General features: G+C 43.2%; 1 protein-coding gene and 1 long non-coding RNA gene across 2 annotated transcripts; one reads left to right on the forward strand and one right to left on the reverse strand.

The window, feature by feature from the left end:
- Positions 1-4,555: 4,555 nt before the first annotated feature.
- LOC124306461 (metabotropic glutamate receptor) lies at positions 4,556-13,071 on the reverse strand. Its single transcript, XM_046767221.1, has 5 exons — positions 12,659-13,071; positions 9,939-12,563; positions 9,525-9,637; positions 7,844-8,978; positions 4,556-7,085 (listed from the first exon to the last, which is right to left on the reverse strand). Exons 2-5 carry the CDS (start codon positions 11,278-11,280, stop codon positions 6,937-6,939), a joined length of 2,739 nt encoding a protein of 912 aa, XP_046623177.1. The 5' UTR covers positions 11,281-12,563; positions 12,659-13,071; the 3' UTR covers positions 4,556-6,936.
- Positions 13,072-14,065: 994 nt separating this feature from the next.
- Positions 14,066-15,339, forward strand: LOC124306469 (uncharacterized). Its single transcript, XR_006908629.1, has 3 exons — positions 14,066-14,153; positions 14,820-14,962; positions 15,031-15,339. It is a non-coding gene; the product is annotated as an uncharacterized LOC124306469 (long non-coding RNA).
- Positions 15,340-17,598: the final 2,259 nt, after the last annotated feature.

The raw sequence follows: 17,598 nt of genomic DNA on the forward strand, positions 1-17,598 counted from the left end.
CGTTTGTATGTGTCTACAAAATTTTCGGCCGCGCCGTTTGTCGCTGGGTGGTGTGGCGGAATCCTACTGTAGCGTATACCGTGCTTTTTTGTGAATTCTTTAAATTTATAACCACGAAATGATTAGAAATTGTCTGTAACTAAATTTATCGGGTACCCGTATCGAGAAAACAAGTCGGAAAAGTTTTTGATTGTAGCCGTTTCGGTCATATTATTCATAATGAAAGCTTCAGGCCATTTTGAATGGCTATCGATTACCATTAATACCATTTTGTCATCAATTGGTCCATGAAAATCTGCGTGTATTCGGTGCCATGGCGTAGTTGGCCATCCCCATGGAGTTAACGGTATTTTCACCGGTTTCTTATTTGTTTTTAAGCAGGGTAAACAGGATTTTGTTATCTGATCAATATCATCGTCGATGTTGGGCCACCAAACATACCCACGGGCTAACGCTTTCATTTTACGTATTCCAAAGTGGCTACAGTGTAATTCTTTTAATACCAAAGTGCGTAATTTATTCGGTATAATTAGTCTGTGGCCCCATAATAAACAATTATTTTCCACCGCTAACGCGTCTTCTTTGCGCCAATACACTTTTATTTCTGTTTCTTTTGGTTCCCTTTCACGCCATCGATTCAAACAAAATGTTAAAATTTTGCACAGCACTTTATCCTCGCGCGTCGCTTTTTGGACTTGCTTCCAATCCAATGTCGCGAAATCGAATGTTATGATATTGTTCAAAAAGGTATCTGGCATGTCTTGTATAACTGCGAATCTCTTATCATTTTTATCATCGTCACTTGGTATGGGAAGCCGGCTCAGCCAATCTACATAATTATCTTTTCCTTTTATGTGCGTAATTTTGTAATTGAATCCAGCTAAAAATGCTGCCCATCTCTGTAACTGCGCTGTGGCTATGGTTGGAATTGATTTTTCCGGATGCAATATGCGGACTAGCGCGGCATTGTCTGTTTGTAGGGTGAAAAGGGAACCAAATAGAAATTCATAGAATGATTTTATACCAAATGTAATCGCAAGCCCTTCTTTGTCCAATTGAGAATAACTGCATTCATGAGTTTTTAGTAATCGGCTTGCATATTGAACCGGGCGATCTTAGTTGTTCTCATCTTTGTGAGCCATTATTGCTGAAACGCCGTAAGGTAACGCATCGCATGTTAGCACAATGGGTTTCTTCGGGTCAAAGTGAACTAAAATTTTATCCGATGTAAGTTCTTTTTTTATATTTTGGAATGCTACCTCGCATTCCTTGGACCATTGAAACTTACTATTTTTGTCCAAATTATTATACAACGGTTTCAATCTTGTAACTAAGTGCGGTAAAAGTCTGCCATAATAATTTATAGACCCCGAAAAGCTCCGCAATTGTGCCACATCCGATGGTCTCGGCGCTTCGCGTACACATTTTATATTTTTTTCTATTGGTTGTATGCCTTCTTCGTTGATGCGATATCCTAGATACTCTATATCTGTTTGAAAAAATTTACATTTATTGAAGTTAATCTTAAGTCCTGCTTCATTTAATCTTTTAAATGCTTCGTACAAATTATTGCAGTGTTCTATTGTTGTTTTAGCCGTAACAATGATGTCGTCTATCAATACTGGGACGTTCGGGATTCCTATGAGGAGCGTGGAAATTGCTCTTTGAAATGACCCTGGCCCTGTTGCAATGCCATACCATAATCTCAAGCATTTGTATAATCCAATATGTGTTAATATGGTCATGATCTTGGGATTTTTTGTCGACCGGCATTTGCAAAAAAGCCTCAGAGAAGTCTATTACTGAATATGCTATTCCCCCTGCTAATATTGAAAATATCTCTTCAATTCTTGGCATAGGGAAGCGATCTATTATGATAAATGGGTTGACTGTGACCTTGTAATTTCCAACTATTCGAGTAGATCCGTCTTTCTTTAGTAACGGAATAATGGGCGTTCCCCATTCGCTGTAATTGATCGGTTGAATAATATTATTATCTTTCAGACGATGTAATTCGGCTTCTACTTTCGGTTTCAATGAAACGGGGACTTTGTATGGCTGCATGAATTTTGGCTTGGCATCCGATTTCAATTGAATTTCCACGCTTCCCTTTGTAAATAAACCGAATCCCGGGGTGAAGACATATTTAAAATCTTTTCTCAATTTCTCAATAGTTTCAGTACTATAATTTCGGATGTTATTTACTTCCGAGTTTTGCTCAGGGTTTCGTAACCGAATCGGCCACATTTTTAATTTGTAGAGCCATTCTCGACCAACAATTGGATGGCCGTTATTATCTATTACGTATAATTTTTGGTTATCTATTTTTGAAACTTTGTGTACCGAAATGATTATTACGCCTTTTACTGCTATGTTTTTGTCATCATAAGAACGTAAATTTAGTGTTGGTGGTAACAGAGGACTGTCCCGAAAGTATTCATTGTAAACATAAAGTGGAATGACTGCGACATTTGCCCCTGAATCGACTTCCATGCTTAATGTAACTTTGTTTATTTGAAAGTTTTCGAAATGCGGTGGTATTTCAAAATAATTATTTGTGTCACTTGTTTTTATCATGTACAAGTCTGATACAAAGCGATTCTTGTCGTTGAGATCGTCCACGTTAAGCGTTTGCAATTCGTTCCTAGATTTTCCGTTGAATTCTCGATGTTCGATTGCTCATTTTGGATGTTATTGACTCTACCTGTCTGATTGCTTTTTTGGGGACACATTTTAAATATATGTCCTTGTTTTCCACAGTCGCTACAGTATTTATATCTTAACGAACATTGAGCTTTCAGGTGGTTGTTTTTACAGCAGCAATGACACGCTCGAGCCCCTTGTTGTGTTGTTGATCGTCGTCTGCTGGTGCTGGCCCGGTCCTGCCGTTGATATCTGTTTCCGCGGTCGTCATTGTTGCTTGACCTTGTGTAGTTGAACGTTGACACCGAGTTCTCTGGGTGCGAATTATTTTTGGATTTTGAATTTTTCGTGGCCATTTCAAGGATTTTAGCTGTTTCGATGAATTCCTTTGATGTCTTGCCTGACATTTTTAACAGTTCGTATCTGGTTAAATCATCCTTGACTCCATTAATCAACTGGTCTTTGATGTTGTTTTCTAATTCGGCTTCCGTGAATTTATATTTTGTCGCTAGTATTTTGATAGCTAAGGCAACATCTTCTATCGGTTCATCCTCCTTTTGCTTTTGATTTCGGAAATTTACCCGTTCTTGGAATTCGTTTCTGGTTGCATCGTCTAGCGACGTGCCTTTGTCGCATAAAGTTTTATAGTCCATTGTCACTAAATCTTCGTTGTTACACGATGCTTTGATTGAATTTTGTTAATAATAAAGCACTTTTCTTGACCGTCGGGATGTCGTTCAGTGTTACAAAAGCCTCTAGTTGGCTCAGAAACGCTGCCCATTTTCCACCCTTCTTGAACGACTCGATTTCACCCATGTACGCCATGATTTTGCGTTTTTGTTTCAGTATCGGCGAAGTTTGTGGAGATAGCTCTGGACTCTGGAGTCTTAATGTCTATCGATCTATCACTTTACACGAATTCTCGTAACACTCTGCGTATATCGTCGATATTATTTTCTTCATTTGCTTGTATACCGCATGTTGCACAAACGGATAACAGATCGGGTTTGCTCAGTTCTTGACTCCACGTAGTTTGTTTGTGTGTGATTTTCGTCTTTGCGCGATCATCATGCCCGAGGAAAAAATTTCAACTACCACTTGAACTTGTGCTGCAGACAGTCGAGACCCGGCAATCAGAAGAAGGAATAAATCTGGCGGGCTTAGATTCGGGCCATTGTAAATTGGCCCGGGCTGACCCTGGTTTAAACTTGCTTCGGTAATTCCGTAGCTACCTGCAGCTCTCGCTACTCGGTATGGATTACGTTGGTATATTCATTATTTTGGGGATTTTCCACGCAGAGTGAAATCGTGCTTTGAATACTAACAGCCACATGCCCTGTTCAGCAAGTTACTGCGTACAATTATATTTTTATCATTGTTCATCTTGCTCTTTTTACCGTATTTGTCATTTTCTGGTGGGGAGAGGGAATCGAGTAGAGAAAATCTAACTGATTCGAGATTCGTTGTACACCGCAGCAGCTGAAAGATAAACTGAACTGTAGCTTCTTATTCTTGGTTCGATTTTCTTTGACTTACCTTGTTTATTATTCTCATTCTACCAATCACTTATTTCTACGGTTGGCCTTTAATGACCCTGAGGTTCCTATCTCGAGTGAATTGAATATTTAGTTTATGGAAATCGGGGCTTCAGTAAGCCGCGGTTGAACCTCAAGTGACAATTAAATTACACGCGGAGTGCGCAGGCTTTGCGTTTAACGTATACGTTTCACCGTCCGAATGCATATTTCGTGCAGTTCTCCCATTTTCGAGCTTGGTTCGTTATTCGTTTGTTTTTCTGTATTTCTTTCAATTAGACGATGCAATTAGCGGAGCATCGATATGCGACAGCGTTTATACCATACATCGTTATATGGTTGAAAAAATCGATCGAATATAAGAAAATATGTATCATTTTTTATTACAATTCGTTACAATTTATTACGATACGACAAACATCAACAACTGTACACAGAGGCCAACAGAATAAACAATAGCATAATCGCTCAATCACGTATACATAACTATAAACTCATTACTCGCGATCGAAGATGTGTTAATTCCGATAAGGAACATGAAAAATTTAATCATATATCATCAAACCTTTAGAAAGTGACGTGTTAACTTTTAGTACAGACAGGTTGTTTCTTCCTCTTTCACAGAACGTTACATATAAACCTATGTATATGTGTATGTATACATATGCATGGCATGTTGATCTTATACATACGTATATTAATACTCATAATGTGCACTTGCTACATAGGGCAGATTTTTACACACATGTACACATATTCCTCTCAATGCATGGTCCACGTGTCAAAAGATGTTTTTATTTATTAAAAGAAAAAATTGTCTTCTATTCCATGGTTTAAAACAACGGTGCAAATATATAGTATATATTTATATGTACATATAATATGTCTCATCCTACATAACCCTATTCGTACAACATTAATTTGATGCATTTACTTATCTACAGACCGTTTTCCCCTTACTTTGTATTGGTTTATCAACCTATATATTTGCTCACCTCATTTTATATATATGTATATATATATATATTATATTTCCGTATTTTAGGTATAGATAAACGATTCTATAATGTGTATATAATAAATAATTATCTCAACGGTTCTTTGAATCGTCAATATATTATATCTGTTTGTACGATCACCAATTTACTAAGCGTATGATTATTATGTATATATGTTATATTACTTTTATTACTCCTACTGTATGTGGATTTATCTAATCATTTTTTCATACGCAACACTCACGGTTCACGTTCACTCGTCGCGTTATAGCTTTTTTATGCGTATTCTATTTCTCAAATGCGTTAAAATTATTTTAGCCTATAGGTATATTTTGTTTGGAACGTTGTACGATTTTCAGTGTTGCCCTAAGCCACACCTTGAGTATTTAAAATTTTTTTTTTCGATATTCTGACCAGTCAGAATTACATTCTTATTCTTCGTTCAGGCAACTTCGAGTCCCGTTTACACATTCCGTCACGACTGTTAACGATTTACCCATGATTCTAAAATAACTGAAAAATGGGCGAAGATAAGGAAATGTGTGAAACGGTCATTCATCACCACATGGATTGATATTATAAATAGGTACGGAAGGAAGGAATTCAAGTTTGAATCACTGCAGTCGCATCACAGCGTTGCAGTTGAGTATTCATAGAGCATTTTATTGAAAATTAGCGGGAAAAACGTTCGAAATACTCGTTAAGCTTCCTCGCTTTTCAACCCATCACGGGCCCGCGGATATATATCTAATAAATAGACAGTTATAGGCACTCGAACGTAAATTATTCCTGAGGTTGTGGAAGGAAACGAGCCAGTCGAGTCAAATGTAGAAAAACGAGTCTTTTTGCTAAAGTTTTGAAGGTCAGCTTGTCACCCTCGTCGGAAAATTATATTTCATTATGAAAAGCGATAACATTTTATAATTATAAGAAATGTTTAAACATAAGAGAACAAAAGATCAATTGATCTTATACACGGCGTTCCATTGGGAGGTGATAAATACCTTGTCTCTGCCTCTCACGATGATGTTCCACAACTTGTTATTTAACTTCGTAACAGTGAAAATATCGAACTTTCTCGCTGTACTATTGAAGCTTTCGCAAAAACCTTTAACATATGGAAGAGGTAGAAAACGACACTTGGATCTGTTTGTTTCGTTAACTATTAACAGTATAGAAGTATTCCCTAACGTATCAGTAAGGGTGAAGCGGAACTGATCATGCGTCGCAGAAGATTTTTTATACTGCTAGAGGTGTCATCTTTTCGTAATCAAAGACTTGAAAGAACTTTTCGGGTAATTATTGTCGTGAAGAAACGACTTGACAGGGACTTGGCAGTTGTCTTTATAAAATTTTCTGTGAAGCAGAGGAATAGCTCTGTCCAACAACATTAAAGTCCATCGTCCATTTTTGATAGATCGGATGTGTAAAATTGAAATTTAGGAACCTACCCCAAAAAGTAGGTTCACGATGCCAGTTGGTTACAATATGGTTATTGTCATTGAAAAATTGATTTTATCGTTGCGTTCAATCTCAGATATGAAGCGTAGCCTTGGGTGGTAGGAATTAGGAATCTTCAGCACAGACTCAAGGTTGACATAAAACATCAAGAGAAAAGACTTGTCTTTGTACAGTCGACTCGACCGGATCGTTTCCTTCCACAACCTCAAATTATGTCGAGGGATAAATTCAAATATGTTGTAGATTATTCCTCTTTTCAAGTCGATAATCAGGACGAACGACCCTTCGATCGTGGGTGGCTAAAGCTGAGCAACTGCTTCCTCGTTGACGGGTTTAAACGCAAGGACGGTACGTGTTGGAGTTTGTGGTGTGCCAACTGACGTTTGGGCTGTAGCGTTGATTGCCGGCTGGAGAGGGACGTTTTCGCTCGGTCCATCGCATGCGGTACCTGAAATTACGGGGCTGCTGATGAGAGTGTTCGAGGGTTGCTGCTATCGGGCGATCCGTAATTTTAGGGGAGCGACAGAGTTTCCGAGAGGACGGATTCTTACGGACGTTTAATGCGAGGTGAAAAATCGAGAAACGGTTTTGAAAAACGTTAATTTACGCATAGTCGGGTATTGATCTCGTTATGAAATGTAGGTCGGCGGTATGACAGGCATGTAGTACGGTCGACCGCAAATTGATCGACCACCAAGATAGACCGACTTCTCTATCTGATCAACAGTGTGGGTACCTACATGTATACGATGGAATGCATGGTTGGCAGTATAATTGCCCAGCAAATGGTTACATTCAAATACATATATTCGTTTTGTTCGTACAAAGTTCACTTCCTATTTGTGCTGAAAAACTTTACCACGCCCACTTTGCTGGGTCGGATAATAATAACCCGAAAGTTGTAGAAAATTTCGCGAAACAACCGAACAATTATTATCAACGTATTTCTCTAGACAGTCCTGGGAATGTTGCTTTATACTGCAATTAGTATGAGGTGAGGCTTGGAAAGTTTACACACGAGGTGTCGGCCTGCCTCTCATGGCCAAGTGCCAAATCGCTCTTTAGTCTGGGTGTGCTGGGAATTGCACTTTTCCGGGAAACAATCGAGGATTACATCGAACTGTGCGGAATATCTGGATAGGGAAATCCGGGAGGTGATGGAGTCGAGTGACCAAACGGCGACGAGAATTAACGGAGGTCACTTACATTTCGTGACCGAAGACGCACCTGCACTGCTACCCTGCTTCTTAAACGTGCTGCCGCTCATGGTTACCTTTCCGCGAATATTTTTGTCCGGTTGAAATATGATGATGTAGACTTTCGGCGAGTAGAGACAGACCAGCGCAACCGATGCACTGAGGCTGATGGCAATGCACAGGGTGGTGATTTGGGTCTCGTGAGAGTTCTCGGTCCCGAAGTAAATGGGGACAAAGGCTAGCCATATTATGCAGGTGGTGTACATCGTAAACCCTATGAACTTGCTCTCGTTAAAGTTCTCGGGTATCTTGCGGGTCTTGACCGCGTAGATAGTCGATATTACGATCAACAAGGCGTTGTAGAGTTGGGAGAAGAGGAAGCTCATGTGCTGGATGTTGCACCGAATTATCACCTGCGTTCTGTCGGGTTGAAATTTCTTCGTACCCGGTGGCTCGACGATCATCCAGACCAGGGTTATGACCACTTGGAAGGCGATCAGGGCAGTGGCGATGCAGACCTGAGATGTGGGGCTTATGTACCGAGGCCTGCGGGCGGACCTCGATGCTGAGTCGAATATTCTCGCTATTCTATTGGTCTTTGTGAGGAGGGCACCATAAACCGCACTGAAACTAACACCGACGCCGAATCGTTGCAGGACGCAGGTGACGGTGGTCGTCTTCGCCAGGAGGACGAAAGTGTTCAAGTAACATACGAGTACTCCGGCCAAAAGAATGCCGGTCAACTCTCTTCCGGAAGCCCGAACAACGGGTGTGTCTCTGTGCCGGAAGAGGAGACCTCCAACCGCGAGAGTTGCGGTGATCCCTAGACACGAGATCACCGCGGGAACAATAGCGAATGCACTGCTCCACTTAACGTAAGTTATCGGTAGTTCGTAGCAGCCCTTTTTGTCAGGGTGTGGCCAGTGGTTCTCCTCGCACTCCTTGCACGTCTTTTCGTCGAACACGTACTCATACGATTCGCACTGGTCGCAGACCCAGCAGCACGTGTCACCCTGCTGTTTCTTTATCATCCCGGCAGCGCAGGGCAGCGAACAAGCCGAGATAGGAATTTCCGTTGCTCCCTTCGACCAGACCAGATCATCCGTGCTGATATTGAGGGACTTGTTATACCACTTTCCCACTACCTGAAGGATATCGATTTATGTATAGTTGTATATTTGTTACACGGGGGGATAAAGGGGCCGCAATACGCCCCGACTGCACAGGAATATAATCAGCGCCTTCTCTAGCGCTTCTCTCTACTTGTTTATACGTAAGAAAAATCTGCGTTAGCTACGGTGTTGGGACTGGGATGTTGATCTATAATGCATTACCCGCCATGCAACAGCACTGGCATGTCCCCAGAGTTACGCCGTGATTCTATTGACCCTGACAACGAGGTTGACGCGGCAAAATATTGCATTTGTAAACCCATTAATCAGTCTGTCGGTGCCTGATACATATACTACCCTCATAATTTTACAACTGTATCAGATGTCGTCGGCTGTCGGCAGGATTGTTTTTCCCTGATGATCCCGTTTTCCGGTGACTGTACATGGTACCGGTATTATAATTGATATCGACAGTCGTAAATATTTTAAATCACTTTCCTCTCGATCGGAAGCATTACTAATCGACGCAAGGCTGTTGTACTTGATGAACTTGGTAATTTGTTAGGAAATTGCACTTACCCGGTAATAGTATCCGTTGGTGCCGTTCGGATCGACCTTGCGAAAGTTCAAAATATCGTAGCGTGGCAAGCCATCTCCGTGCTCGTCAAACTTCACCTCGCTGCCGGCAGCATCTGAAAAATAAAATGCATCAGGAACTGACGTACGTAGGCACGAGCCAAGGGGAGTGAAAGAGGGAGGGAAGGAAGGGAACGATCGAACGAACGAGTAATTGAGTAATTAACCCGAACTGCTGACAGGGAACGGGCGGCAATAAATCAGTACGGCAAAGAGCCTGCGAAAAGTGAAATGCGAAGAAGGGGTCAAGGTGTGAAAAAGACTAGCGAAAACTTGTCACTAAATTTCGCGGTTGGCGTTGCCCTTAAGACGTAGGTAGTACTCGAGTCTTCGACAACGACATCATGGACTACGAACCAGTGAAAGAAACATTGAGGAGATAACTCCTGTAGAATACACCCCTGTCGAAGTTGACCATAGCTGGACAAAGCCCCACGTTCCGTCCGCAGAGATCACTCTGCAGGTTGTGCAGCGCGTAGGCAAAGGCGTATACAGCATCGACGACGAACTGGACCTTGGACTCTTGTTCGTAGCCGTATGCCGGTGTCAGCTGAAACCTCGAGGAGCAAACGTTGATCGTGTGGTTGGTGACCAGGGGTACGTTCTTCTGCAGGGTGCAGGCGAAAGCGTCTTCCCAGTACTCGCCGAACCACGGATTCCGTCGATTTGTCTCTGGAGTGAGCGAGGCCATGTAATCATCAAAGCCAGGCAGATTTTCGGACTGAAGTTCAACCGTGATCGCGCCTTCAGCGACGTCTTCAAGGCCCTCGACAAGCTTGATCTGCTTCCCCCAGCCGTCGCTCGCGATCCACTGGAACGGTTGGGTCAGGTTCGAGCGACGAGCAGCCTCTAATATCCGTCTGGCGTCCTCGGCTCTAGTGAAGAGAAGGACAGCTCTGGCGTTGGGCTTCTTGAGGAGCTTAGCGATAATGTTGTCGAACACCTTATCGTCCGCGGCGCTGGGCACCTTTTCGGCGGCCGCGATGCACACGTTCCTGTCGTTCGCCTGACGCGTGAACATTTCGATTCCGTACTCGCCGTAAGAGCCTTCCGAGTAAATGGTCGAGACGTAGGACCAGTTGACGCTCTTGACCACGTCCACGAGGGCCATGGACTGGAAGGTGTCCGGTGGCACGGTGCGGGCGAAATAGTCGAATCGTGTTTTGTCACTTAACGCATTCGCGGTCGAGGCCGGCGATATTTGCGGTATGTGAAATAGCCGCAAGAGGTTTGCCACCTGGAGTGAAACTGAGCTGTACGAGCCCCCGATGACTCCATAAACGGGACCGGCGTTCGCGCTCTTGCGAACCCTCGGCGTCGAACGGTCGGCACACTCCAGAACACTTATGTCCTGATTGGACAGCGACGCTCTGACAAAGTGGAGGCTCTGATTTAACGCGTAAGTGTCCCGGCTGCAAGTGTCCAGTATGTGAACACCTAGCGCTATTCCCGGTAGAATTTCATGCTGCTTATTTATCTGGTCAACGGCAAACAGCATCGCCTCGAGCCTCTGTACTCCTCGGTTGTAGATTTTCGGACCGCAGGACGAGCCACCTTTTTCATGAACCGGAAACAGCCCCCCCAGGACTATATCTCCTGGGATCAGGACAGCCTCTCGTTCGTTCTTCCTTGTTGCCGTGACTACGTTAACAATCATCAACGCCAACCAGGCCAAACTAGTCCCACGGAATGGTTGCATATTGATGCAAAAGTTGTCAGGAAACGCTCGTGATTTTCTGTACCCATTAACCACTAATAGTCACATTCTCCCGCCAGTTGGTCTCCACCACGCGGAACGAGCTGAGAGCAAAATCCCATGATTCTTCTCATTTCCGGTGTTCGGTTGACCGCTAATGGTCACGTGTTCGCGGGCCCATTAGGAACATCCCAAGTTCTGGAATGGAGTGATCGCTTGATGACGACAACCGGCGTTTCCTGAACGAAGTTTGTCAAGACTTGGATTCATCTTGAGATCGGAATTTGGCACGTTTGGTCCGACAGTGTGGAGTCTCAGTGAGTACGAAAATAAAGGCACTTAAGCCGGTACAGGGATGAAGTGGGAGCCTGTGAAGAGGATGGAGGTACACGTTAGTAGTTTTTCACAAGAATACCGCCTTCTGTGAAGAGTCCAGTACTCAGGTTTCAGCATCCATTTCTACCACGTTCTTCAAGGAGGATACAAACTTGGTGGGAGTTCCAAGTTCCCAACGAGTAGCCTCTTTCCTTCTTTCACTTGGGCATTGCCGGTGCTCCTGCTACTGCTGTTGATGCTAATGCTGGTGCTGATGTGTGTTTCTCAGCAGTGGGCGCGTGTTATCGATTCAAATGTGCTCCGACGAGTTTTGCTCAAGGGAGCACGTTTCGCCTGGGAAAAGTAACACCCGAAAAATACTTGGAAAAATACTTTCTTCCCCCGACATTACTTCAGCGTTTTGCCCCACTCCTTTGTCAGCCTCGGAGCTTCTCACCCCGGACTTCGCCCTCGCCTTCATCTTCAAGTTTTACATTCTACATCGGGAGGGCCAAATGTACCAGTTACCTGTGCTTACACCAATATTTACGGGTTTTTCCTCGAGGTAGGGAAGAACTGCGACGATGGATCTGCGACCGAGTATCTTGTTGCACGAATACCAAATCAATAGTTTCTCTGTATGGGTTGGTATGGTTGAGAACGTCTGTTTTGAAACCGTCTTTTTTTACGTGTTTTCTCCTCCTCCCTTCGAGCTCAGAAAAGCGGTCGAGGAATTCCTCTCTCCATTCTTATCCGCAAGAAAAGACCTACTTCAAACCCAATACGATAGAGAATCCAATCGATAGAGAGCGTCTTAGAGCATCCCTCGGGGCCTCGTGGCGATCCTTTCAGTTTGTTTTTCTCTGGATTAAAAAAGCTCTCCCGTCTAAGCCCGCGTCACTTTCGGACATTGGAGTCTACCACCTGACCTCAGGACCACTGTATGCGATGTACAAGCAGGTCTACACACCCTGTGAAGCAGAATACGCTCCTCCATAAAATATCCGACTTCCAATTGCCGGGGTTGAAAAGCCGGAGATTATGCCGTCTAAGAATTTCTCCTCACCGAGCCCAAGTCACATGCTCATAACGCCGCCACGGCCGTCGGCGTCGCCGAGACAAATCGATAGATGCCTCGTGACAATTTATGGTACCGTCGGCTCTTCAAGATATGAAACTGCGACTCCGCGGAGCCCAGCGAGAGAGCCTTCTCAGCAACAAACACGCGCTGCTCCTCCTCGAGCGGATTGATTCAACGGGGTAAGAGAAGCGCCAGCTGTGCCCCTTGACTAGGGCAACCGACCACGCACTACTGCCCGACTAACCCAACATCTCCGACCATCCCCTGAATTAGACTGGAGGGGGAAATTCGCCGATCGACTCTGCGCTGTGCTTTCGTTTCTCGCAGTACACTCGCTCTGCTTGGCAAGCTTTATGTTCAGAGCTTCGCCGCGGGGCTGCGCTGGGGGGTTTGATGGTGCTTTCGTCAACGTGCCCGCCTCGCGACTGCCGAGCTTCGTGTTCAATCGTCCGCGAACTTTCGGAACGAAGTGGCGAGGCGGGAGGGGGGACGGGGGAGGAATACGCGACTCTCGCCGCTCGCGCGAGAAGCTTAAACGTTCTGCGCAAAGGCCGATCACTCGGCGCCAAGCTTTCCCCCCACCCCCACCCCCACCCGCAGCACCCGCCCGCTCGGCAGCTCTACGTCGGTAACACAAACCTCAAGATATTGCCCGGCTCTACCCGACAGGAGCACCTAATCGAGGTGACAAGAGGCTAAATTCGTTCCGCATTTTATTTTACGAGGATAACCAGAACGACCCCGTTGATCTTTGTTCGTATCCTGCTACCGCGGCGTGACCTTCGATTTTCTGTGACCAAATCATTAGCTGCTGACCTTTTTTTATTCCAGCTTTAAATCGTACTCACTGAATCAGCTTTACGTCCTGGGCCCAGATTAGTGCGATTCTTGGACGTCTGGAACTTATAGGACGTATTCTTTATACTCACAAAATTGCAGGCGGGAATAATATCTGCGAAGTGAAATTCATGAGATTAACTTTTAGTGTACCTGCTGCTTCAGGAAATCTTTCGAGTATCATTCAATGCTTCGTCAACTTGTGTCAATGTTATACAACAACTTTTCTATGCAAATAAAATTAGAAAGCCTTTGATTCCGATTTAAAACGTTTCAGATAATTCTCTACAATTGCTGCGAGACAGACAAAGATGGTTTCACGGGTATTTTTAACGTCGAATTTTATGCCTCACGTTTTGTGCCGCGGAAATGTTGCCTCGAAAATAGCTAAATGAAATTTTTATAAATACCTCGAATTGGACGACATACAATTGGGTCGATTGTAGGCCAGAAAGTATAATAACAAGAATTACTTCCTGCCGAGGTGGAGCGTGAATATTCGACAAAGTTTTATTCTGCTTAACAACTATTATCTTATCATTAAACAAATCGTTGAACCGCACAGTTTTCGTGTGCCTGCCAATGGCACGATCCCCGGCAACTATTGTGCGGTGGCACGAATTGAATAACTTTGTATTTTCAAGTGCGTATATACGATATATTAAATCAAAAGTAATGTAATTTGAGAAGGGGCATTTAACTACCCTCAATCACGAATGAGAGGTAAAAGTACTAAGTCCCATTATTCACTTCCGTGCGTGTGCCGTATCAATATTCAGCCCCGGTTATTAATACTATGACTAACTTAAAATTTTTACCTACACAAATTCAATTGTTATATCTGTTTGCTTTAATTAATTATCGAACTAGTTTTCCCCCGCTTTAGATGGCAAAGGGCTGGCGTAGCTTGAAATTGGTTATTTTTCAGAAAACGATAGCAAAGTTTCAACGACTCGACACAATTCTCTGCTGAAATTGTTCAATTGGTTTTTTGACAGGTTATACAGAATATCATAAATCTTTTAACCAAGATTAGATTACAGATGAGTTGAAATTCACGGCATATATTTTGAGCTACGATGAGAACTCTGATTCATAAAATGAGCATTAGCACATTTCGAATTATGATACTTGTTAGAAAGAATGACTTTTAGATTGTTCATAGAAAATTTTTCACCATGCTTTAATCAACAACAAATTACCCTACGTATATTCCATAATTTTACTAATATTCTGAAATTGTGTGTATAAAATAACGGTAAATGGGAGTGACTGACTTGAGGATTCTTATCTTGAAACCCGCCTACAGGTACGGCGCATTTATTTCTTATACTCCAAAGAGAACGGGAACATATTTTCCAGTCCCCTGAAGGTTGTTCTCCAAATTGTTTTCCACAAGAGAAGGTAGAAAATTGGTCATGTAGTTTAATCAGGAAGCGGCAGACGAGACCGGTAAGGGGAGACAGAGAAGTCGAATTAAATAACTTTATGCTCCATTTGATTAATTAAAATGATTCTAGTTGTACGTCTCTTCGGCACTAAAACGGAGAGTGGCGGAGATGGGGAATCTGGAAAAAGGGGTTCCGACAACGAGTAGGAAATGACTGTAGAACGAGAACTCGCGGAAACAAAGAGGGCATGAAAAAAGCACGAAATAAGTATAAAAGAACAAACGAGGCCGTCACTTTTGTACTCAGCGAGAACAGCAGAAGCAGCAGCAGCAGTCCTGCAGATTACTGAGAGCATATGAAATACGTGAAAGGAAACAATCCAAGTGCTAAAGCCCGGCCTATACGTATATGTATACTTACGAAAGTACATATACCTGTATGTAGTATATACTAAAACTCACAAATCGAAGAGAAGCGTTGATGCCTTCATCCATATTCCTTATTCTCCTTATTCTTCAAGTTATTACGTTATCCACCTTCGATTTGCCCTTTTCACGCGAGACGCGAAAGGTTCGAGCCTCAGCGCCTGTTGTAAGTACAGTTTCAAAAAAGCCAAGAAACAGCGAGACGTGTGTGTGTATGTGTGTGTGTGCGCGAGTGTCACGACGAAGTAGAGCCAAGCCGAGTAACGAGATATTTCAGGTGACGATCGTACGGAATGGGAAACAGGGTTGGATAGGGTAGTTCAATCGGAAGCCAATTTCACAGCTGAGTACCACCCGACAGGAAAATTGGCCGAAAGTAGCGAGACGAACGGAGATGTGTTCGAGAAGTCGATGGCCCGGCGTCAGACTACCTCAGAAACAAGTCAAACCATGCTCGGAAATACACAGACAGATCGGGAGTTGGATGTCAGAGAAGCCTGACACCCATCCCAGACGCCGCCGGACCAAAACCGGAGGGGAAGAGAAAATCCAACGGAAATACGTAGCTACTATTTCAGGTCGTAGTGCTGAAGGAAAACCACGGTGGTTCTTAAGAATTTTATGGAAACTCTACCATTTTTTTCCTTACATCGAACGGCCCATAACTTCCCAAGTAGAAATTCAATCCGACCAACCTGACGTCCCAGCAGGCCCCGATCAGGTTAAAATCAGGCTTGCGTCATTAAGGTCGGTCTAAGGCGTCCCTTACTTAGGCACGCCTAATGTGGCCCTACTCAGGTTAATATCAGACATATCTGAGTAAGGTATGCTTGATCTGGTCCTGAGCAGGCTTGGGTCAAGCAAACTCTATTATTACGGTGCACCTGATTTGATCTTGACTAAACGTGACACATTGCAAGTACCGCGAGCAGCCACCAGGCGTCATGGAGTCCTTGGCGTTCTCATGATAAACGTATCAGATGACTTGTAATAAAGTGTGACCATCTACCTGCAACATCGTACGAAATATCATTTTGCAGTTGAACAGTTGGATAGATAACTGCTCCCATGTCCATTTCTGATCAACTCCTGATCAGGGTCTGACCATCGCAAACACGTAAAATCAACCTGATCAGGGCATTCTAGAACGGTACGTTACATTTCTGGTCCAGGCTCTGATCAGGTAACCCGATGTGTACTTGATGAAGGTGTTGGTAAGGCAAGTCTCATGAGAATTTCTGCTCAGGTTTACACTTCTTAATACCCGTGATGGCGGTAAAGGTGCAGGTATAGGCGGATTACGGCTCCTTAAGTATCAAGTCTTCCTCTTCTCAGCTCGGACCGCAAGCTCACAGTTATGAGAGCCTCCGTGCGTCCTCGAGAGATGCATTTTGCAGGCAGTACCTTCACTCAAGTCGAGTGCCTGTAGACTTCACTCCGAAAGAACTGTTGTATTTCTCGCTCAGACGATGAGTGTGCTTACAATGAGAGGAATTTTCAAAATCCACTTACGTATTTTACGTAGCGCAACGTGAAATATCGTCTGAATGGCGAGGCGTGGTAATCATTACTATAGGTACAAACATTTGATGCTGATCAGTAGCCACCCGATGCGAAAGTCTCGCACAAATAAACTTACGCCAAGTAACAGTATAAATTGTTATGAAAATTTCCACGATTCTCTACCCGGCGCGCAAAATTGTTTTATAAAATTTTCGTTTATTCGCGTTTCCTTCCGTCGGTCTTATGTATTTTTGAAGAGAAGACGTTGAAAGCAATTTGCATACACATTGCTATTTGGAATGTTGAATATTTTAAACGAGCCAGAAAGAATATAATCTTGTAGAATGTATTATTTATAAGTCACGTTAAACGAGGATTCAATTTGACAGAAAAAAAAAAATATCCGAGTAGTTTAAAATCCTTCACGTACATATCCTGAATATAAGCGAGAAATTATTTTGAATAATAAATTTACTAAACCATTCAGCCTCTGTTTGTCCCGTGAGAATCTATAAAGAACCGGACGATTATTTTTAAACGAAAATTTCACAGAAGGTTTTTCCCGAGGGAAATCTTCTTCTTATTCCCAATTCAGAAAGAGAGACATAAAGAGGGAGAGAGAGAGAGAGAGAGAGAGAGAGGGAGAGCGAAAGTATATTTATTTGATTTTGGAGTGTAACTCCCCAAGGACCACAGGCAAAAATTATAAAAAACCAATGATAACCTAAGACTAATTAATTCTAATAATAATCGAGGAAAAACAAAACCT

Source organism: Neodiprion virginianus, chromosome 5 (genome assembly GCF_021901495.1).
Source record: "Neodiprion virginianus isolate iyNeoVirg1 chromosome 5, iyNeoVirg1.1, whole genome shotgun sequence".
NCBI lineage: Eukaryota > Metazoa > Arthropoda > Insecta > Hymenoptera > Diprionidae > Neodiprion > Neodiprion virginianus.

Bases quoted from the DNA above. Each gene is read 5' to 3' on its own strand.
- LOC124306461 (XM_046767221.1), bottom strand. From the start codon at position 11,280: ATGCAACCATTCCGTGGGACTAGTTTGGCCTGGTTGGCGTTGATGATT. The intron at 9,638-9,938 runs GTTCGTAGTCCA...TTTATTTTTCAG, and splicing joins CCTCAATGTTTCTTTCACTG to ATGCTGCCGGCAGCGAGGTG. The intron at 7,086-7,843 runs GTAAGTGACCTC...CCGTAATTTCAG, and splicing joins TGCGTCTTCGGTCACGAAAT to GTACCGCATGCGATGGACCG.